Source organism: Astyanax mexicanus, chromosome 2 (assembly GCF_023375975.1).
Source record: "Astyanax mexicanus isolate ESR-SI-001 chromosome 2, AstMex3_surface, whole genome shotgun sequence".
NCBI lineage: Eukaryota > Metazoa > Chordata > Actinopteri > Characiformes > Acestrorhamphidae > Astyanax > Astyanax mexicanus.
In genome coordinates this window covers 11,869,769-11,891,728 of record NC_064409.1, presented here as the reverse complement: position 1 = coordinate 11,891,728, position 21,960 = coordinate 11,869,769, and the positions used below count along the sequence as shown (strand labels likewise).

Below are 21,960 nucleotides of genomic sequence, written 5' to 3'. Positions count from 1 at the left end.
AGGCAGTCACACATAGCCTTCTGGATTCAGATATTTCAGTGTTTCCATAGAAACGTAAAGATTGAGGAAATATATTGGATTGGAGACCTTTGATCACCCTCTCTAATTCTTATAAAGGCACCAAAAGGAAAAAATAAATGTTGGCAGAGCTTTATAAATCACTGCCCCCACATATGATAGTACACACACACACACACACACACACACAAACACTTACTCTTTTTTACACACACTTAGCTTTACAAAAGATAATTAAGAACTAAGTATTAGTGGGAGTTAGAAAAAAACTGAGAGAGAGAGAGAGAATGAGAAAGAGTGTGCAAATGAAGGTGAGGTCACATGAATGCAATAGACAATGACCAGAAATGGACAATATAACTTAAAACTTCCCAATATACTTATAAAAAAAGAGAGAAAAGAGAGAAGCTAACTTCACGTGTATTGCAAGAGGTGTGCACTTGTTTTGACCTGGGAGCACTGCAAGTAGGGTTGGGTGGTATGCACTTTTTTCATATAGTTATACTGTTTCAAAACTACTTAGAGTTACTGAGACTAGGGGTGTGCAATATTATATCGTATACAATATATCGTGACGCAGAAATATCGTGATATTAAAAATCGATATCGTAATAATAGAGATGTTATGTCATAAAAGTAGTCTATTATTTACTGTGAAGCTTTAAGTGTATTAATTGTATACTTGTTTTAGTTTGCAGTTTATATGCATGCACTAAATATTATTCTTTTGAAATTAAACATTTTGTAAATCACAAAACAACTTTATGCCTCATGGTATTCATTGCAATGTTTCTGTGGAACAACTTGCATAAGAGTGTACTCTACTCGAGTCATCGCATCCCTATGGAAACCAAACCATTTCAAAACAAATAACCTAGGCATGTTTTTTGGAAATAAGCCACACACAGATGGTAACTTGCACAGCAGACATGATATTTTAATATGATTATTTTTTATACCTTGTACAAAATGGCCTTGAATACATCAATATTTATGATACATTTTAGCTGTACTGCAGACATTAAAAATTATTCTTATTCTCATAATGCTCCATAACATCTCCCATACACATCATCTCACTCTCAAACTGAGATCATGACTCAGATTAAGTCCCTAAAGTACCCAAAATCATTTCGTTTCAGCTCTGATCTTGCATGATGAGCTTTCCTTGTCAGTGTATTTTCAGTGCCACAGTAAATCCTACCAGGCCCTCTGGCAGAGTCCACTCAAGCAAGGGTCATCCCTGTAACATCCACAGAGCCAAGCAGCTCAAACTTATGGCACTTTTCCACCTGGCAGGGCAGTTCAGGCCCTAGTCCAAATCCAGAGGCTGGTCAGGTACCCATGTCCATCATGCATTATCCATCAAAGAACAGTACTCCTGAGTCAGACCTCTCTTTGCTGGGTGAGTTCATGTGGGGCGATCAACTTGGTAACCAAAAAAACTTCAACGATCATCATCATTCACTTCTAATCGTTTGCAATGTAACCATGTTCTTCCATTCTAACTGATGACCACAGAGAGACAGCTGCACAGAACGCTGGGGCATACGGGATATGGGACTGTAATGCCTGTAGACCAATTAGAGACCCTCTATTATTGCTGTGCGATATGATGATAAATATCATGGGGATGATAGAAAAGTGTCTATCGTGCTACTTATCTTCTGTCGTCCTTATCGTTTCTACAGAAATTTCATCAATTATTCATGCAAATATATAAAGTAGGCTACGATAAAATGTATTGGCGTGGTCACTTTGCATAAACTCGGTTCATATAAGTGATAATAAAGTAATCTTCGCAAAAACGCTTCATAATGTGGTTTTGAGACATGAGGCTGCTTTTCGTTATTTGACGGACACACGAGGACACGCCGGTTTGAGACATGCTATATGTTATCAAACTCATGAGAGCTGAACAATAGAGACGCATTGTTCTTTTGAAAAAAATTAGCTACTGCAGCTACCTCATCTGTTTTCATTTGATACATATATTGCTGCACTAAAAGGTAGTAATTCTCATTTGTGAAAGTTTGGTTTAATGTCACATTAAAATAAAATTAGAAAAAAAGTAAGCGATGATATTATTTTGTCACAATTTTCAAAGAATAACTGAAAACATACTTAAATGTAGTATATCATGATATATATCGTTATTGTGATATAAAAAATTCCATATTGTAATATATGATTTTTCCCCATATCGCCTAGCACTACCCTCTATTACACTCCAGGCCACACAAGACTTGTATTTTATGTTTTGACCACCATATTTAAGTGTAAGCTCACGTAACACACACACACAAGACACACTTAAAACGGACACAAATCTGCTTTAATGGACTAATTATATATAATTTAAGTTACATGTCATGCCTCTCTCAATGACACCAGTAATGGTCACCAAAGAGCAAGCTTATTTGCATATTCCATCCCACAAAGCAATTTAACTTCAGTCTGACTAGCTGAAGAGACATTTGACTACCAGGTATAAATCATCAGGATACAATGCAGATCCTTATCACATGATCCATTTACAAACATACATTTTATTATAACTAAATGGCACTGATCCAATATGGACTATTAAAGTGATGAGATATTTCTCACAACATGTGATAAACAACCTGGACTTCTGGACCCGTGATATGAGTAGTAGATAGTATAAAGTGTTAAACTAAGGGTAGAACAAAATATCAATATTGTATTATATTGTTTGCAATACGTGAGTAATAAATAGCATCAAATGTCAATATTTTTTTATTGAAACAGTCAATCTGCAAACCCTAAAAGTCTCAAAAAATTGTCTTGTGATAGTAGAGTATTACAGAATGACAGTATTGTGGTATTGTATGATATCTTGATTATCCTGTTGACACTGCACAGTCTATCAATTAACAAAATCCCTCCACATCTATCTGATACCAAACAAACCCTGCAACCTTAGTACACCTAACAGGGGTGGGGCTGTGTGTAAACGTGTGTGTGTGTTGGGGGGGGGGGGGGGGGTGGTTTGTGTACACAAAGCACATCAATGATAGTGCATCGCTGCAGGGAGTCAATGTGTGCTGATGCAGAAAGGTCTCACTGATGGATGACTGAAAGGGGCTGGACTGCGTGTGTGTGTGTGTGTGTGTGTGTGTGTGAGAGAGTGTGTGAGAGAGAGAGAGAGAGAGAGAGAGAGAGGGTTTGCCCATGCTGCTGTGTGCCACAAACACCCATTCAGTGTGTCCTGCTGTCCTGCTCTGTGGTCCTGCAGTGTGTTGAGAGACAGCTGAATGTGTCAGCTGGCAGTGGATCCAAATCCGGCTCTGCACCTTACTGTACTCTAGATTTACACACCTACTCTTTCAGCACCTACTTAGCCAAGACTAACAGATATAAAGCACATACACACACGCTAAAGGAATGTGCCATATGTGCAGAGCAAGCAATCTAAAAAGCAGGCATGTAAAGGTATTGGATATTAATAATAATATCCCTGCAGGAGAAGAGCCTGAGTACGAAAAGGGACTTGATGAACTGGGGTTGCTGCAGTTGTTCAGGTCTAGGTTCAGCAACAGTATGTGCTGAAAGAATGAGGTCACCTGACTACCTGAATATACTGAATATAGACCAGGTTATTTCCACAATGGATTTGTGGACGGCCATATTCCAAGATGACGAGGATGCCCGAATTCATGGGGCTGGAATTGTGAAAGAGTGGTTCAGGGAGCATGAGATCATTATTTTTACACATGGTTTGTTCACCACAGTCTCTCTAGACCTTAACCTCATTGAGAATCATTGGGATGTGCTGGAGAAGACTTTGTGCAGCGGTCAGACTCTACCGTAATCAGTGCTGCAAGATGCTGCAAGAAAAATTAATGCAACACTGGACTGAAAAAAATCTTGAAACAATGCCACAGCGAATGCGTGCCGCAATCAAAGCTAAAGGCGGCCCAACCAAATATTAAAGTGTGAACTTTTTTTGTTGACAGGCAATGTAGGATGTACAGGGGTGCACACTGAATTCTGTCGTGATTTGGGCAGCCTAGGTTTTACGTTTTTTGGATACAATCCCGGTTAGCACCAGAGTATCCCTTTCAGACAGCTTCCTCTTTCATCCACAGTTAATCCTGTTGGATGTGGTTTGTTCTTCTTGGTGGTATGCTGACTTTATCCTGGATACCATCGCTCTTGATACATGACAAAGACTTGCTGTCTTGGTCACAGATGCGCCAGTAAGACGTGCACCAACAATTTGTCCTCTTTTGAACTCTGGTATGTCACCCATAATGTTGTGTGCATTGCAATATTTTGAATAAAACTGTGCTCCTACCCTGCTAATTGTACCTTCACACTCTGCTCTTACTGGAGCAATAATGTGCAATGAATGAAGATTGGCCACCAGGCTGCTCCAATTTAGCCATGAAACCTCCCACACTAAAATGACAGGTGTTTCAGTTTCATTGTCCAATCCATGTAGATGGATCCTATCTAGGATCAAATATAAATGTGACTCAGCTCTGTGAATAAATTCATCGATGTATTACTTTTACAGTAATTAGAAAGCCTTCCGTAGTAAAAAGATGTTCTTTGTGACATCAGGTAAGATATACTCATTTTGGAGAAACGAGAGAAGAGCTACATCCCCAACAGCTGAATTTAGCATTTTTCTCACTACTTCCCTTTTTTTAACCGGATCTGGAAGTCAGGTGGATCCACCTGTTCATTAGCTGTGGCAGTATTTAGTGAGGCCTTGAGTTACAGATCAGAAAAACTAGAGTGTGCAAACTGGAAAAAAAGTTTCATGTAATTCTTAGAGAACATATTTTTATCACTTCATTTAGGAGAGTGAGCACTGATTGATGAGGTTTTTACAGTATATTTGAAGCCTCTGATAAACTGTATCTATTGACCTTTATTAATGATTATTTTTAAATACAGCTAATTGATTAACTTGGCTTGACCAATATACTCATAATATACTCAGTAGAAGGCACTGTGAGATCATGGTAACATAGTATTGCATACATAGTTACATACGTATAAACGGCAATGCTCTTGATGGATATTTAGTTGGTTCTGGAGCAGTATTTGGGTCAGATGGGAATAACACACATTGAGAAAGAACTCCAGTTTCCAGTTCACCACAAAAGAGACACATTCTCTCATCACCGCAGCCGAGTGATCTGGAAGTGGATTACCATGTCTGCTTTTCCACAGACACACAAATACAAACAGAGCCCTCAAAGCTTTTATTCCTCTTTTATTCAAGCCTTATGCGTTGTGATAGACTGGCTAAATATTTCAACAAGCCACACACTCTGTGTGTCTGTAGCTGTGATTTGACCCATGTGCAGTAAGGATGGGCTAATACATAAACTTTGCCATATGATGCATATAATGCTTTTTGTATCCAAGGACATTTTCAACAGAAAAGAATAATCAGCTGTTCATAACTCACTCTTAAAAACAGCAAAATTCTGAATTCTCCCTTTCAAAGCGGACATAGAATGTCATTTTATTTAAATTATGTATGATCTATGCATGTTTCTCTTATATTATATATAATAAATACATTTTGAAATAAGCTCTTTTATACATGAGCAAGCAATAAAGTCTCATTTGCTCATTTATTATGTTTAAACAGTATTTTCTTTCCAGCAGATGAACCTTATTTTCCAAACCATGGTAATTACCATATACTGCACTGTATTTTCAGTACACAATGTATCAAGGAGTGTTAAAAGCCTGAACATCAACATAAATGGAATAACATATTCATCTGAAACCCACTATAAGGTCTCGTTCAAACTCTTTCGAAATTATTCATGCCACCTTGCCATGAGCACGTTAAGCAGTGTTTAACCTCACACACAAGATAACACCTCACAATTTATGTATTATAAATGCCATAATAAAGAAAAATCATGTTGGTTAATTCTGCTAATGTGTCACAGAAAGACAGACAGACTGATGCATTTTCATTCAAGCATTAAACCTAATATCAATGTGCTGCAAACACACACACACACAGACAGCCTCCATTCAGTGCAGCACAGCATTTTAATCTTCAAAGAAATATTCAGCAATTAAGACAAATCAGTTTAATCTTATGCAGTCTAGAACCTCTTCTGTCTGACAGCTCTGACTTAATTTGGGACTTTAGTTCAATGAAACTGAGCCACAGACGCAAAGCCATTCAAACACAGAACGAGTGGCTTCTTCACATTTCTGCAAAATGGAATAAAAAAAAAAGATTTAGCTGAAATAGATAATTGCCCCCCCCCCCTCCCCAGTACTCTTATGTGATAGGCCCTGTTAGCTAGACTGTGAGGAGTTGGAATTTGACATGACATTGACATCATTCTCAGAGCATTATTCAGTCCTCCACAGGAAATACTTCAGTTCACACTTCATCCACAAACTAGACTCTTCTGGAGGAGCTCCACTGAAGGAGGGAGTGGAGCTTATTAGACAACATACATGCACACAGAGACACACACAGAGACACACACACAGACACACACAGACAGACCAGCTCAACTGCCCATGTACAAAACTAGGGTTGCATCAATTCCACATTTTTCTTCTAGTATTGACAGCAATATGTGCCTATAGTTCCTAGCAACACATTTTCTTTGATTTTATGTTGGTAGTATTCTTTATTTTTAATAAAATATAGTAAGCCTAAAAGATTAGCATTTACTGAACAAGTTCACTGAACATTTAAGAAGCTGAAAATTGAAAAATGAAAATTGCAACAATTCAGTAACGTGCAGGTAGAGAACCATAATAATTCTACACCATGGACATGCTGCAGACTTCAATATAGTGGCACTATGAGCTTCAGTAATTGGTCAGTAAGGATTTTTGGTATAATTTTTTTTTCAGTTCCATACAAAACAAGTACTGTCATGTTTTTTTTTTTAATTTTGGTATCAACTAGATAGCAAAGTATAATTTCTGTTGTAAGTAAATCATTTATTCAGATTAGGATGCTCTGATTGGACAAAAAAGTAAACTATAGTAAAATATCACATTTGAACCGTAACCCCTACATCTTGAGATGTATCTTATGGCCAATACACAGCCCTAGTACGCATATGGGACACACCCTTGGTATGACAAACATCTAGTACAGAAAAACTAGAGTAACTAATGGTAAACTGCAACATTTAATTTGATTTAATAAACACTGTGTTACCAGTCGATAACATGCTGCGATGTAAGTCTGCCAATTATTCACCTCCCTTCAGCACATCACCACCTTACTGGCCACTGCAGCCATATGGTGGTCAGTAGGAGAGGGCTGTGGCGGTATTGACTGATGACCCTGGGTTAGTGGGAGAGATCAGCAGGGTCTGGGACTGCGCTGGCCAGCTCTGTGTGCTCATACTCAACATGTTTCCCCGACTACAGCAGCGCCGGCAGCCTGAGAGACCGAGGCATCTGCAAACACTGACTCATCTGTGTGCCTGTAGTGTTTTTAGTGGGGGCAGAGGGTGGAGAGTGTGGGGGTTAAGGTGGGAGTGTACATAAACCATAAAAGAAAAACATGAAAACTTCCTTCAAAAGAAAAACAGAACAGTGAATGTCGCAAATACGAATCGTAATTGAAAATTGAGCAACTGAGCAATGAAACACTATATATATAGATCAGTCTAAAATGATCTCATTTCTCATATGAAGACATTTTTATTTCGATAAATGACTATTTAGAATCCAAATGGCTCTTGAATTTATAGTGGTAATTGTATTGGTATTACATGGACCTTTTATGGACTTGTACTCATGACTGTACCGCAGCCTGTAGCTCTGCTGTGGCAGGGACAAGAGCGGGGCTGTTTATTGGAAAAAACTTAGTATTGCACATCCTGATATTGTAAGAAAAATAATGATATATTTTACTGCCACGTTCTAAGATATTCTGATACCATGAGCAATGCAATATATATAAAAAAACAAAAACTGTATAAACAAACAAAAAATATATATAAAATATAAATAAAAAAATAACTTTTTCCCCCACTTTACAAAGCCAATTACTCAATTAGGACCCCTATCACTAGTAACGCCCCAACACCAGGAGGGTGAAGACTAGCACATGCCTCCTCCGATACATGTGAAGGCAGCCACAACCTTTTTTTCAAACTGCTGCCTAATTAGCCTGCGAACTCTGAGGAAAGAGCAGCGACTCGGTTCTGATACATCAGCTCACAGACGCCTTGTGCTGAGCGCCATCACCCTTTGGAGAGATGAGGGGAGAGAGCGCCATCTACCCACACAGGGCTCCAGCAGCTGATGGCAGCTAATGGCAAGCTACATTAACGGGATTCGAACCCGCAATCTCCCGATCATAGTGGCAGCGCCTTAGTCCACTGGATCACTTGGAACTCTTTGTATCCAATTATAACAGGGAGATCTGAAGACAGAGTACAACACTGCTATCTACTGGGCGAGGTTTAAACACCACACTAAGCGAAACTCTGTCTGCTACTAATCCTCATGAGTAAACTGTTAATTAATTTTCAGGGTGGAAAAAAGGGTATATTTCACAGCTGTGCAAGCACACCACGCTACATTAATAACAGCCCTTGGACAAGACTACTTAACTTAACATTTACATTTAGGGCATTTAGCAGACTCCTTTTTCGAGAGAAACTTACAAAAATGCTTCATTGTTTACTCAACATTCTCCTACCTGTGTAACATGATTCAAACAAGTCCCTCTGGATAAGAAAGTCAGCCAAACAGCAGAAATGTAAATGTATAGCTAAATAATGTACATGTACACAGTTGGTTGTTCTTTAACAAGGAACATGTACAAATGTTGGAAACCTGCCGTGATTTGTCCTCAAAGAACACTCCAGAGCGTGAGGTCATATGAAAATAATCCACTCGAGAAGGTAACAGCCCCCGCCGCATGTCATGGCCCCACCAAATCACTCCATAGTGGATATATTCATGCACAGCCTGTCATGATTTATTCTTTAGTTTCTGTGTGAGGAGTGCCTGCTCGAGCTTCAGATGTTATTGTTGGCCGTTACACGGCTCCCTACAGTGTTCTAGATATCAGTTCTGTAAACCGCACGCCATCAAGGGAGAAAAATGCATCAATACATTACAGCATATTTTTCAGAATATGGTGATTCCACTGCATTGACATTGGAATGTCCGAATATTATTACAGTCAGTCAATGTACACACCCATTTTCCTGGCCAAAGTAAACTTTTCACATATAGAAATAAAGCTTACACTGTTCTTGTTTCTGTATATTTCAGTAGTGTGTAAATATTTCCTTAATTCCTTAAATTAAAAATTTAATTTTTATTAAAGTTATAAAATTTTAACTAGTAAGGGTAACAGCATTTAAATTTGGTACAAGCTGCTCGAGTTTCTCAGTTAGCTTGGTATTTGAGAGGCTAGCTCTAATTAAAAAGCATTTATTTATTTTTGCTGATAAATATAAACAGTGAAAAAGAGAGATTAAAAGGGCCTGCATCATGTAAAACTTCTCCATTTCTTCATTTGTTCCTTTTACAATGAAGACTGGATGTCTTAAATTTAAATTTCACTCCCCAGGCCATTTATATTGACATTCCAAAAGTCATGGGAATGTAGCATGCAGGTCCTAAGGTGTTACCTCAGGGAACAGCTTTATAACATGTACACCTGTGTATGGTAGGATATAAACTCGCCAGTGTGCTCATAGCAAGGTGATGTGACTTTGCGTTAGTACAATTTCTGACATTGGATTCCAGGTGTATGCCTTCCAAAAGGCATTACGTCGCATAGTGGACAGTGCAGTAAGTGGTAATTATGATCGTAACAGTGTCTGGCTAGAACTCTCCATGCAAATGAACAATCGATTCAAACAGAAAGCACAACCACTGCACGCATACCCTGCAGGTAAATGTGGATATGTGTCTTTAGCTTCCATGGTACATGGCAAAAATCATGGAACACTTTGCATCTTTTAAAATTTCAACTTTATAAAAGAAGGGAAAAAATGTACTTTCCATGAAAGTCAATGTAAAAAAAAAGAATGTATTCCATGGTGACGCCATGCATTTTATATGCATTGACATATAACTGTCTATTTCTGCCTACAGCACATTTTCCATGCTCATTCATGCAGAAGCAGAGTTATTTACATAATGAGCCATAAGTAGACCTCAAGAGGAAAATGGAATACAACAGGGGCTCTGTAAGTTCTGCTGCTTTCTCATACTGTAAGAAAAAGATACTGATAGACACACATTCCATTTTATTTGACTAGTTTTCTTCTTCTGTTTAATATTTTGGAACTTATTTTAGTAATTTCTTTATAATGTAACAAATCCCAATCATTTAAGATATTTCAAATCGTGGCAAGTTACATTATATTTTTGACCAAGTTCACAATACTATTATATAGACATTACAATGACATTAACATAATTGCTGGATGTCTTTTTCTACTATAGTATTTTGTACTCTTTAAAAGGCTCTGCATAGCACGATTCGTCTTACCTGGGCTTATATAACACAATTAAAAATGATCAGTGGATCAATCAAACAGTAACAGCCTTAGACCAAGTCAAATTTATATGCCAGAAATTTATTTTGGACAACTGCATCTAAAACAGTTAACTGAGCTCCACACGCTGGTGCTGTATTAATTTTACTGCTTTACACTAAAGGCAGCAAAAGCACCACACTGCACGCAGGCAGAGTGCACCATTACCGTGTTACGGGACACCAGGCTGACCCGATAGAGAAGTGATCTGATTGTACAGACCTCCCCTCAGCCTCTGTGCACGGAGCAGGCAAGGAGCTTAATGCGAGTGCATTTACTCGCCACGGCCTTTTCACGCAGACCTATCCACAGTGCTCCAATTAGAGCTAATGGACAATAAAAGTCTGGCCAGTGTACTGACAGAGTTCAGCCATCGCTGAAGAGAGGGGAAAAGAGGAGCGAGAGGGATACGGGGTCACTCACACACCCTGTGGCACACACATACACAGACACACAGAGCCAACGGATTCTCTGCCGGGGCCCGAGGTGAATGGGTCGAGCCATTGTGCCGCTGCTCCAGAGGGTCTGCTATTTGAGTTCAGTGGGATGGAAAAAAGTAGGGTAACATCCTGGGAGAGAATGCACTATGTTAGGAAAGCTAACAGGCTAATGATGCTAGAAAGAGAGTAAACAGGTTAGAGAGGACAATGCATTGAAACACTGACCCATGTGTTTACCAGGGGAGCTGTTATTTATGGGAAAATACTTTAAAACAGCCACAGAAACACAGAATCTCCAAAAAAGCCAATTTACAGGAGTAGGAAAAAAAAAACTTTAAAAGAAATCAATGTAAAATCTTTTCTTTTCCAAGTAAACACTACTAAAATTACTGGAGTACAGCAGGTGGATTTGCATGGTTTTCAAACCATCTCATCCTGCAATGCTTAAAAACTGAAAACCTATGCAACTCTCAGCACACTTTATAGTCATCTCAATCATTCAGTAAATGTTAAACCTGTAATTCTGAAAATGACTAATGTTTTACTGCTCTGAATCAGGAGAGAAAAGCTGGTTAGCATTAGCTTTGATTCTGTCCACCCCAGAAAACACTCAAGTCAGAATGACTAAAACCCTTTTACAAATGCACAAAAAAAAAAAAAAAAAAAAAAACAGATCATGTGACTGCTGCTTGATAAACAGAAATCTGAAAGTAAGAGCTTTGTTTCCTCCCTGTGTTGCACTTGCTCGGTAGGGCACTGACTAAACTAGCCTTTGCTTAGCTATCTTGACTAATTACAGACCCACAGAGTATCAAGACTAAGGGAGAGAGGAAATTGAGCAACTGGTGTTGGGAGTGACAGAAAAACGAAATGCGATCGGAGGTTCTGTCATGTAAGAACACGTAGCCAGCTATCTAGGCTAAGATAAGTTGCCTAGCATGCTAAACACCACAGCATAGATTGTGATCTGAGCCTCTTGTTAGCTGGAACACTCAACATTTACAAGATAAGCTATACCCGAGAACACAAGGTTAGAGTTCTGATTCATCCAGGTTTGCTTGATTTTCTTTTTAATAAAAAAACGTGGCATGTCACTATGCAAATATGGTGGCCTGTTTTTATTCCCCTGTTTTCAAAGTGTGACATCTTGCACCCTGTGACTCTTTTAAGTGCATGTGAATGAATGCTCTATTTTGGCTGTGTAATATATAGACAAGGGCAGAATTTGGCACATTGTAAAAGTTCAATTACCATCTTTATTTTTAATATGCCACTTTATTTGTTTTTATATACCACTATATATGGAATTACTATTATTGAAGCATTTATTTATTTTTTTATTATTTAAAAAAATCTAAAATCATGGTCTTTGCCTGACAGCTACAATATCTAACCCCCCCCCCCCCCCCCTTTCATATTTTTTTGCCAGTTTGGTTAGGCCTCCCATTCAGGTTCTACTCAGCTGTATAACCTCCATCAGTGATGATGCCACAACACAATGAGCCCTAAGAATGATAAGGGGAAAGAGCTCCTTCTACCCACCAAGAGAGAGCAAGACCAATTGTTTTCTCTCTCAGGGCTCTGGCAGCTGATGGCAAGCTGCATGACCAGGATTTGAACCAGCGATCTCCTGATTATTGTGGCAGCACTTTGGCTTGCTGGACCACTCGGCGCCCTATATCTAGTTTCATGTCTACTTGAAAGCAGGGTAGCTGGTTAGCTTTCACCTACCCTACTTGTTCTAGACTCAAAACACTGAACAATCTTCTAAATAAATACATAAATTATTAATCAATCCTGGGTGATCAAAAAGGCTGTGCACACTTTACACATTAGTCTGTATTCACCAGCCCACTATAAGGAAAACACTCATAACACAAGTATATAATAAGCCATTCACAAACAGTTACCATGGAAAAACACTGCTCAAACAGCATATCGATGTCAATCAATGGACAGCTAAAGATAACATCTGCGTTAACATCAGTTCATTTTCCAATACTATTTTTTACCTAATGCTGATGCTTTTTACACCATTTTAAAAAGCTCTGATAAATTAACCAACAGAAATTGCCAAAAAGTTGACTCTGAATATGTATTCAGAATGTGAAGTTCCAAAGATACTGAACTCTACTTATGTAAAAAAAGAGAAACATTCAGAAAGAAAAAAATATTCAAATTACCATCACTGGCATCAACAAATCCTTTATCATGCCTTTATAGGAATCACATTGCGTCTTACATCAAAAGCACTTGGGAAGCACTAAGCACTTCATGTTCTTCAGTTCACTCTAGTGCCCCTTAAGCACAACACAAATCATGTGTGTCTGCTGTGCTGCTGCCATGATTCAGGGAGCGGTGTAGTGGAGGCACTTGAGTCATTCTGCCATATCTGACTCAGCTTTTCAAATGAGAGTAACAAACCAGAGGCCAGATGTGTTCTCACAGCCCCACAGTGACCTGGTCGAGGACACGGGTCCTCCAGGGGCAAGCAGGCTCCCACGTGACGACTCAGATTAGCGTTCTCACTTAAATCAGGGAAAACCAGTGTCAGCGTTTCAACAAATACAGAGAGAACTTCTTAAGACACGGGATGCTAACTGAACAACTGCCAAAGCTACTGTAGAGTACAGATTACATTAACTCCATTATTGTATAAGCCAAATTCTGAGATTTACTTGTGTCTGGATAGGTGAGTGTACTATGCATAATTCTGAAGACCCCACCTGTGCATGTGCACTACCTTTAACACAAACACACTATTTTCCAATATGCTCTACAAATAGAGGACCTATATCTGAGCTACACTGGCCAGACACTATTAACACAGATTAAGTCTTATGCCCTTTCTGGACAGGATTAGTTTCTCAGGTGGTCCTGGGTAATTTTCTCTTTTATGAGAAGGGGTCCTCTATGATTTCATTCCCATCCGGAATGACCTTGAATGTGTTTTTCTTAGATGTCCTCTGAGAAAATTACAGGCTGAATTACCCATTGTTTTTCGCTAAACTCCGTGGTCCTCCAGTCATTTTAGTCCCTTCCGGAGTCACATCTCTAAGTTGTCACCTCACGTTTAATAAAATAGCTATTTGTCCACTGTCATACACCGAAATTACACTTCGAGCTTGAGTTTCCACAGAGATCCACATAAACACAACAGCGAGTGGAAATGGAGGAGCTACTGAACGCGATGTCATGTGACCGAGAAGGCCTAAAAACTCAGAGGTCCTCCTGTGTGAACTATTTTTGACAGATCCTGTCCAGATAGGGCTTTACTGTGTTTTTCTTTTCTATTTACAAAAATTTCCATTTAAAATGCTGTAAAGTCTAAGACTAGGCTTAATCTTTGGGAAACTCCCATATATACCAAAGGTTGGTGGACACTGTGCAGTGGAACTGTGCTCTTTAGAACGATACTCCATCTAATACTTCAGGGACAAGTTGAAGATAAGGTGGTGTGGTGATTCTCCAACATTATGACCTCCTCATTGCAATGCGTCAAAATCGAATTCAAGCTTCTCTTAAAAAAATAAACATAAAAGACATAAACTTGCTATGTGGAACATTTCAGTATTGCGACAACATGAGTTAGCACAATGCTAAATAATGGTGTACACAGTAGCATTATCAGTTAGCATTATCAGCTATATTAGCCTAGCAGCTCCAGTAGCTTCAGTGCTTTACTGATTTTAGACAAAAATGACTTATTTGTGTACACTTGGGGTAAAATTCAATTGTGGAACTTGTATACTACACATATAAACTCATCAGTGCTTATACATTAAACACACTGCCTCACATAGGCCTTGGAATAGACAGGCATTACACACTTTAAAACATAGTAAACCCAACTAAGATGAAAAAGAACACAATGACTCACCAGTGCAGACTTGCCGACACCTCCAGAGCCGAGGACTACTAACTTGTATTCACGCATTATGCAGTGTGTCCAATATCACCTGAAAAAACAAAAACAGGATGATGGTCAGATTTGGTCACAATTTCCCAACAGGACCATTTATTAAACCAAAATACAATGAATTTAAAGCAATATTATTTCAAGAGTTCATTTTTCAGCTATGACAAGAACAGGGATTTGTAAAGCAGAACTAATCCCAACGAGGAATCCCTACAGCTTCAATCTGAGGCAAGAAGCCTGAATAAATGTAACGGAAGAAGAACAAACATGAAGCAGGAAAGCACCGAAAACAACCACAGCTTGCCAGATAAAGGCGAGGCTAATTCCCTTTCTGCTGACGTGTTAATCTATCGTCTCAATACAACATCTGATGTGTCAAGCTTCCGGCTATATTCAGAGCAGACGCTCTTAACTTCCTCACCCACCACAGGCCACCCCCTCCCCTATTAGCACAAGCTACAGTGCATCACTACTTCACCACACCTTCCAAAGGTCACCAGCTTACAAGAAGGCAAGTGTGAGCTCCTGGTGTTACTGATCATATGATTCTTTAGCTCGAGCACAAACACTTATCTTGAGGGTGTGGTAAAGCACACATTCAGACACACACACACACACACACACACACACAGGCTCTTGAGTTCACTCAGTTTCGTTCCCCAGTGTCTCATCTGTTCTCAGTTCTGCTTAAGCAATTCTCCCACTAACACCAGCAAATTAGTTAAGGCTGCTAAAGATGTAGTTTGTTGCGAGTGCTCACTGTGGAACTCTACCTCTCTCTACCTCCAGTCTACAGTGTCTACAGTGTGTAGAGATTCCAGTTACTGTACATTTGCTGATTATATTCACAATGTTGCTCTTGTATATGTTTAACGTAAAACTCATATTGTGATGACGATAAAAATATGTGTAATTTATTCCACAGCCCTACTGCTGAGTGAAGGAACTCACAAAGCACTAGGGGTGTAATGGTACATGTATTCTTTACAAACAGTCACGGTACAGGGGTCACAGTTTGGTTTGCACAATCACAGAGAATATGTGCGAAACCCAATAAAGGTTATGTGGAACCAAAGTTTACAGACAAGTTACACTAGGACACTTTATTTTTTTTTGTACAACATTGCTATTAGCAACTTAGCTAATCCTGCCATGTTTAGTTTCACTCAAGCTATTTTAGTGAGTAGAAACGACACTCAGGAGCTGAAGGACCCGCCCACTTCTACTGTGTGGGGTAATGCTGGGTTCCTTGTGATCTACAGCAGCACTGGAGATTGACTGGAACCCTAAATGAGAGGGGACTCAGAAAAAAAGCAGAATCCAACAAAAGTAAACAATAGCGTGCAACTATGAAGCATATGATTTATTCTGTGTAGCATTTTTGTATCTGAATTTTTATTTTTGCCCAAACAAAAAACAACAGACTGCAAATAGCAATAAAATACACTGCAGGTAGAGGCAAAAAACAAACATGGGCTTAAATTAAGCCTCTACCTTAATAATATAAAAATCTATTATAGTGAACATAATATCAACAAAAGAATATCACATTCCAACTAGATAAAACAAAAAACAAAAATAGAGAATGTTTCTGCAAAAAATAATCAATACATTCATCTAATGATCTTTTAAACATCTTTTATAATGTTTTACAGATGAACAATTTTTTTGCCGAATGGTTAAAATAATTTCATATATTTGTCTTCCTATAGCTTATCGAAAATAGACCTCTACAAGAGAGAAATTTAGGAAGATGAACATCTAAAGATTGGCGAGTTGAATAGTTATGAATCTCTGCATTTCTAATAAAGTAATTGAGTCATGAACTGCTCTGACATATTTTCATGATTTATATACATTTTATACATAATAATACATACCATTCACTCTGCTACAACTCACTGTTTCTTTATTGTAAGGATGTAATGATAGATAGATGTAAGAATGGAAGGATGTAATATTGAAGGGGGTTATAAATAGGTGTGTAAAATACTATGTGTATTCTACATCCCATATCACACACTTATTATTTACCTGTTAGATAACCTATATTTAATGAGTGCAATCAACCACACATTGGGGACACAGGTTTAGAATCAGATAATATTCACTACAAACATGCAACGTATGTCAGACTGAGTATGTAATGCTTTATGATATAAATAACTACAGAGGCAGTCCACAGAGGATGATTGGAGGTGTGTATCAGATATGACCAGGCTTTACTGGGAAACAGCACAGTGACTGGAGTCAGTCTGCCTGACTGACACAGTACACTCAGAGAGCAGCGATTAAAGCGGCACACACCACTTACCAAACCTAATGCAATAGAAACAATGCCATTTGAGCTGGACCCCCTCCCTGACTAACTCTATTGCCTCCAAGCTGAGCTTAAATAGCTCCCAACCAAAAGAACAAATCTTCCGCTGTCATCTGATGCTCTGCTTTCCATTTACATTGGCAGACGGAAGGGAGTGAGGGAGTGAGCAAAAGAGGAGGAGTGGGTGAAAGATGGGCACATTCAGGGAAGTGAATCTGAGAGAAAGAGCGCAAGAGTAAGACCTTTATTGTGACATGCTCCATCACAATCTGAACACGCTGGAAAATTGGAAACAAGATTGTTCTGAGAAAGAGAGAGAGAGAGAGGAGTGAGAGAGACTAAAACGAGTGAGAAACAGAAGAAGAAATCAGTAGAGAAAGAAATCATAACACTAGTAAATTTAAAAAGAATGTGTGTGTATAGAGAAAGGAAGATAATATGTGAGTGCAAAAAAGAAAGATGGAGGGGTAGAAATATCAAGAGAAGAATGTGGAAAAGGTTTGAGAGCATCTGAGATGGACTGTGAGCCTCCAACAACTACCTGTAGTGAAGTACAGTGACTTTAAGTAAATAAATATTAAGATTAAAATTCAAATTAGACTTGTGGAGGTGGAAGTGTGTGTTCGGGGTGCAGGAAAAAATCAATTTGAGCTCGAATCGCATTTCTAACATTAAACAATTCAGAATCGATTCTCATTCCCCCCCCCCCCCCCCCAAAAAAAGTTTTTTTGTTGAGAGCCGCGGCTACTGTCGCGCGGAGCCCTACAGTTAAAAAGGTCCGCACGACAGTAGGTGCTTGTCGCGACACAGCAGCAACAGGACAGGGAAAGTTTTTGCTCTTACAGCCTCTCCCTATTAGGCTACAGAGAGGCGTGTAGTGTCGTGTTACGGTGTTTGAAAAAGAAATCCAACCGATTTGAAAGAATCGGAAAAAAGACCGAATCGTGACCCCAAAAATCGATTCCCAAAGTTTCACAGCCCTAGTGTGTGTGTGTGTGTGTGTGTGTGTGTGTTCGTTCTTGTGGTGCTATTATGAAAACAGGAAGAATACAGTGATTATCTTCAGAGTGAAGATTAGAATTAAGTCAGAGTGGGAGTGTTAGTCACTTACTGGGGTGAAGAAAAAGAGCATGTGGATCATTTCCAGCCAATTTATCTGACAATTACATCACCCACAGCTTAGAGGGTCTGTGGAGGGGGTCGTGACCCACAGTTACATATAGAAACTACTTTAATTAGACTTGTAGAAAAGCTCAAGAGTTCAGTTCTGAGAAACATAAACAACTATTCGTACTACAACTGCAGCATAAGTAGTAAAAAAAAAAAAAACAGCAGAACTATTAGCACCTTCAAAACATTATTTTTTCACACGGTGAACGATGTGATTGTGTTTACTGAAGACTCCCTAAACCTATGGCTGCAAGAACTTCTCTACGCAGTTCTAAATGGCAACTGCGCATGTGTGTGTTTTGTGGTATGACTGACAGGGTGGATTAAGAGAGGAAGTGGTACACTCCACCCCCCACCCCTCCCAACACCCGTCTCTGCTGGGCTATAAAGTCAAGCGCTACTGAAAATAATCAGTCAGCAGTCCATCAGCACTGATGAGCTTCAACAGCTCAGCTCAAGATGCAGATGAAGACTGTAGAACACTGTTACTCGATACAAAGAGGACATGAGGAAAACACAAGGCTTCCTCAAGAGTCCAGTGAACATACACTATATGGACAAAATTATTGGTACACTAAACTCAAGGGTAATAAAACAAACGGCTTTACTGTTAAGAAAATATTTCTACTATATTTCTGTAAGGATGTGTTAGACAAGTGTGTGCGTGTGTGTGTGTGTGCGCACATCTGTATATTCTATAAACTACGGAAAACATTTCTCCCAAATTCCAAATAAAAATATTGTAATTTAGAGCATTTATTTGCAGAAAATAAGAAATGGCTGAAATAACAAAAAGGCTTTCAGACCTCAAATAATGCAAGGAAAACAAGTTCATATTCATAGTTCAAGTTTTAAGAGTTGAGAAATCAATATTTGGTGGAATAACCCTGGTTTTAATCACATTTTTCATGCATCTTGGCATGTTCTCCTCCACCAGTCTTACTTTTGGATAACTTTATGCCTTTACTCCTGGTGCAAAAATTCAAGCAGTTCAGCTTGGTTTGATGGCTTGTACTCATCCATCATCCTTTTGATTATATTCCAGAGGTTTTTCTTTAATTTGGTAAAATCAAATAAACTCAATTTTTAAGGCGTCTCTTATTTTTTTTAAAAATATTAGATTTTTCTTTGTGACTATTGCACATCATACACATATAAACAGCAAAATATGATTTCAATATAGCAATAACATTGGGAGGGGTTGCCTGTAATTCTCAGTGTTGCTGCTTCCTGTTTATAAGAATATCTATCTACAAGGAAGGAGTTTCAAACTTATTTTGGGTAACAGACAATATTGGCCTACATGCAGCCCAATGTCACGAGTGGCCGTGCCCTGGACCTTCAATGTATAATGTTTTAGGAATTTATTTATTTTTTATAAATGTATTAAATATAATTTGAATTGACAACATGTGATTCAGTATGTTTTTAAAGTGTTTACACAGTCACACAGATAATACATATAAGTCACATATAGCAAAAAATAGACTAAAAAGCCTAATTGGACTTTTCATTAATTTTAAAATGCCATTTGATTTTCCCTAGAATTATAGGTCACCTCATTTATCCTAAATATCATGGTCACCTGATCCCATTTATCCTAAATATAATGTAAAAACAAGCTAAACACAGATACACACATTTCTGAGGCAGTAAACAAACAAGCTCCAAGCCTATACGTGCACAAAAAAAACCCACAGAAGTGTAATTCACACCCTTAGCTCTATATTTTTACCCTCTTCCTGACCCGAGTGGTCTAGTTTCAAGTTGCACCCACTATCACTCCTGAGACAAGGTCTCAGTCTCAGGCACTCTCAGCACTTAAAAAGCTTCAGCAGCATCTAAGAATTAGGAAGGGGGTGCTTTATTTTACAAGAACCTCTCACACTACTCTCTATGGCACTGGTATTTATTCACTGCCATCAAACGCCAGGCTGTTATCTGATCTAGAGTGTAACGGGAGACTCTGCAGGGCTTTAACTGTTTTCAGCCCTTTAGTAATATAAACACGGCCAAATCCGTCTGCTTCTGAGTTCTGATAGAAAGATTCATGAGCTGAATTCAGTCTGCGAGCACATTCTGAAGAGAAAGAGAGAGAGAGAGACACTCACAATGTCCTACTCTCAAGTAATTAACATAGCGTGATCTGAAGACTGGGAGGAGTTTCAGACTGCTGAATGTGTCAGGTTAGAGGCAGCACTATTTTAATGGTATGTTTTGTCAAGAGGAAATGGAAGGATGTGGCTGTTAGGAGCTAACCGGTGAGCATCAGCAAAAAATAATTGTTAAAAAGCATTGATTATACAGTTTTATATTAAAATGAACAGTTCTTTTACATAGGGATGAGACAATAAACACTAATTTCTCCAAATACACAGTGCAAATATACATTTGTCCATCCACAATGTAACAGTTCCAGAATAGCCTCAAAGCATGTGGCTACCACCACCATGCTTAACAGCTATGCAGAACAGTACAGTGTTCTGAGTAAAGCAGTGTTGAACTGGGAGGTCGGACATTTCTATTTCAGAGTAGGAAATTGTATCTGGAACTCTTCTAGGTCAGATTTCCTGCTATGAAAGTTAGGAGAGCCTCAACATCCCAGAGTTTGGATTACCAGATGGCTGCACCACAAATTAATAGTAGTAAAAGCAGTAATACTATTAAGTTTATCATAACTTCTATCTATTTGTGTATAATTAAAGGAGTCATGCACATAGTCCTATGACAACTTATATATGTGGACATGCTTTTATGGTATTTAGATGTGCAAAATACTGTATAAAGCATTGTTATCAGCTGGTATGGCTAGCAATGCTAACAGCGGACAATGCCAACATCTATGGCCGATATCCGAAGGTTTAACTGGACCGCAGTCAACTCGCTTATGATGTAATTCCCAGCTTTGACATCAGATATTCATGGTGAACAGAATGCAATGCAAACATATAAAGTATGTATAAAATAAAAAATTAAAGCATACAGGAAATCTGAACTTCTGCCCTTTAACAAAAAGTGCCAATCAGCTAACTGCTTATTTCACAAATGGAGGAGGGTGGATGATAGGGGTGTCACAATTCTCTAAATCCTTGATTTTATTTTATTTCCGATTTTAGGGTCACGATTCGATTCGATTCTTGATTTTCTTTTTTCTTTTTTTACAGCACAGAGGTCTATGCCAGTTTTAGATTAGTCTATGGTCAGTCATTGGTTTGATTAATCAAATTTACAATATCTTATTTCAAAAGGTGGGCTTGATATAAGTGATGCAAAGTGATACAAGTGATCTGTAACGCACCACATTAGGCAATAATGGCCAAATTTAAATAATTTAATTAAGATATATATGTAATGCCATCTAGTGGCATCATTTCGGTTGATTTCGATAAAATATCGAAATCGTGACACCCCAGTGGATGATGGCGTGGCATTAAATGTTATGGAAAAACTAAAAAGTTAGTCTGGACCCCTATGTTTTCATTCACCATCACCATCACGTTTCATCTCAAACCACTGCTTCTGTTTACTTCATGGCATGCAGAAATT

At 38.6% G+C, this 21,960-nt stretch overlaps 1 protein-coding gene across 1 annotated transcript in view; it reads right to left on the bottom strand.

Moving 5' to 3' along the window:
• The window catches only part of rap1b (RAP1B, member of RAS oncogene family), an 80,917-nt gene that overhangs the window by 18,561 nt on the left and 40,396 nt on the right, over positions 1–21,960 (bottom strand). Inside the window, exon 2 of the mRNA XM_007232291.4 lies at positions 14,886–14,964. Coding sequence (XP_007232353.1) covers positions 14,886–14,942 — 57 coding nt within the window. The 5' untranslated portion in view covers positions 14,943–14,964. The remainder of the gene's footprint in view (positions 1–14,885; positions 14,965–21,960) is intronic.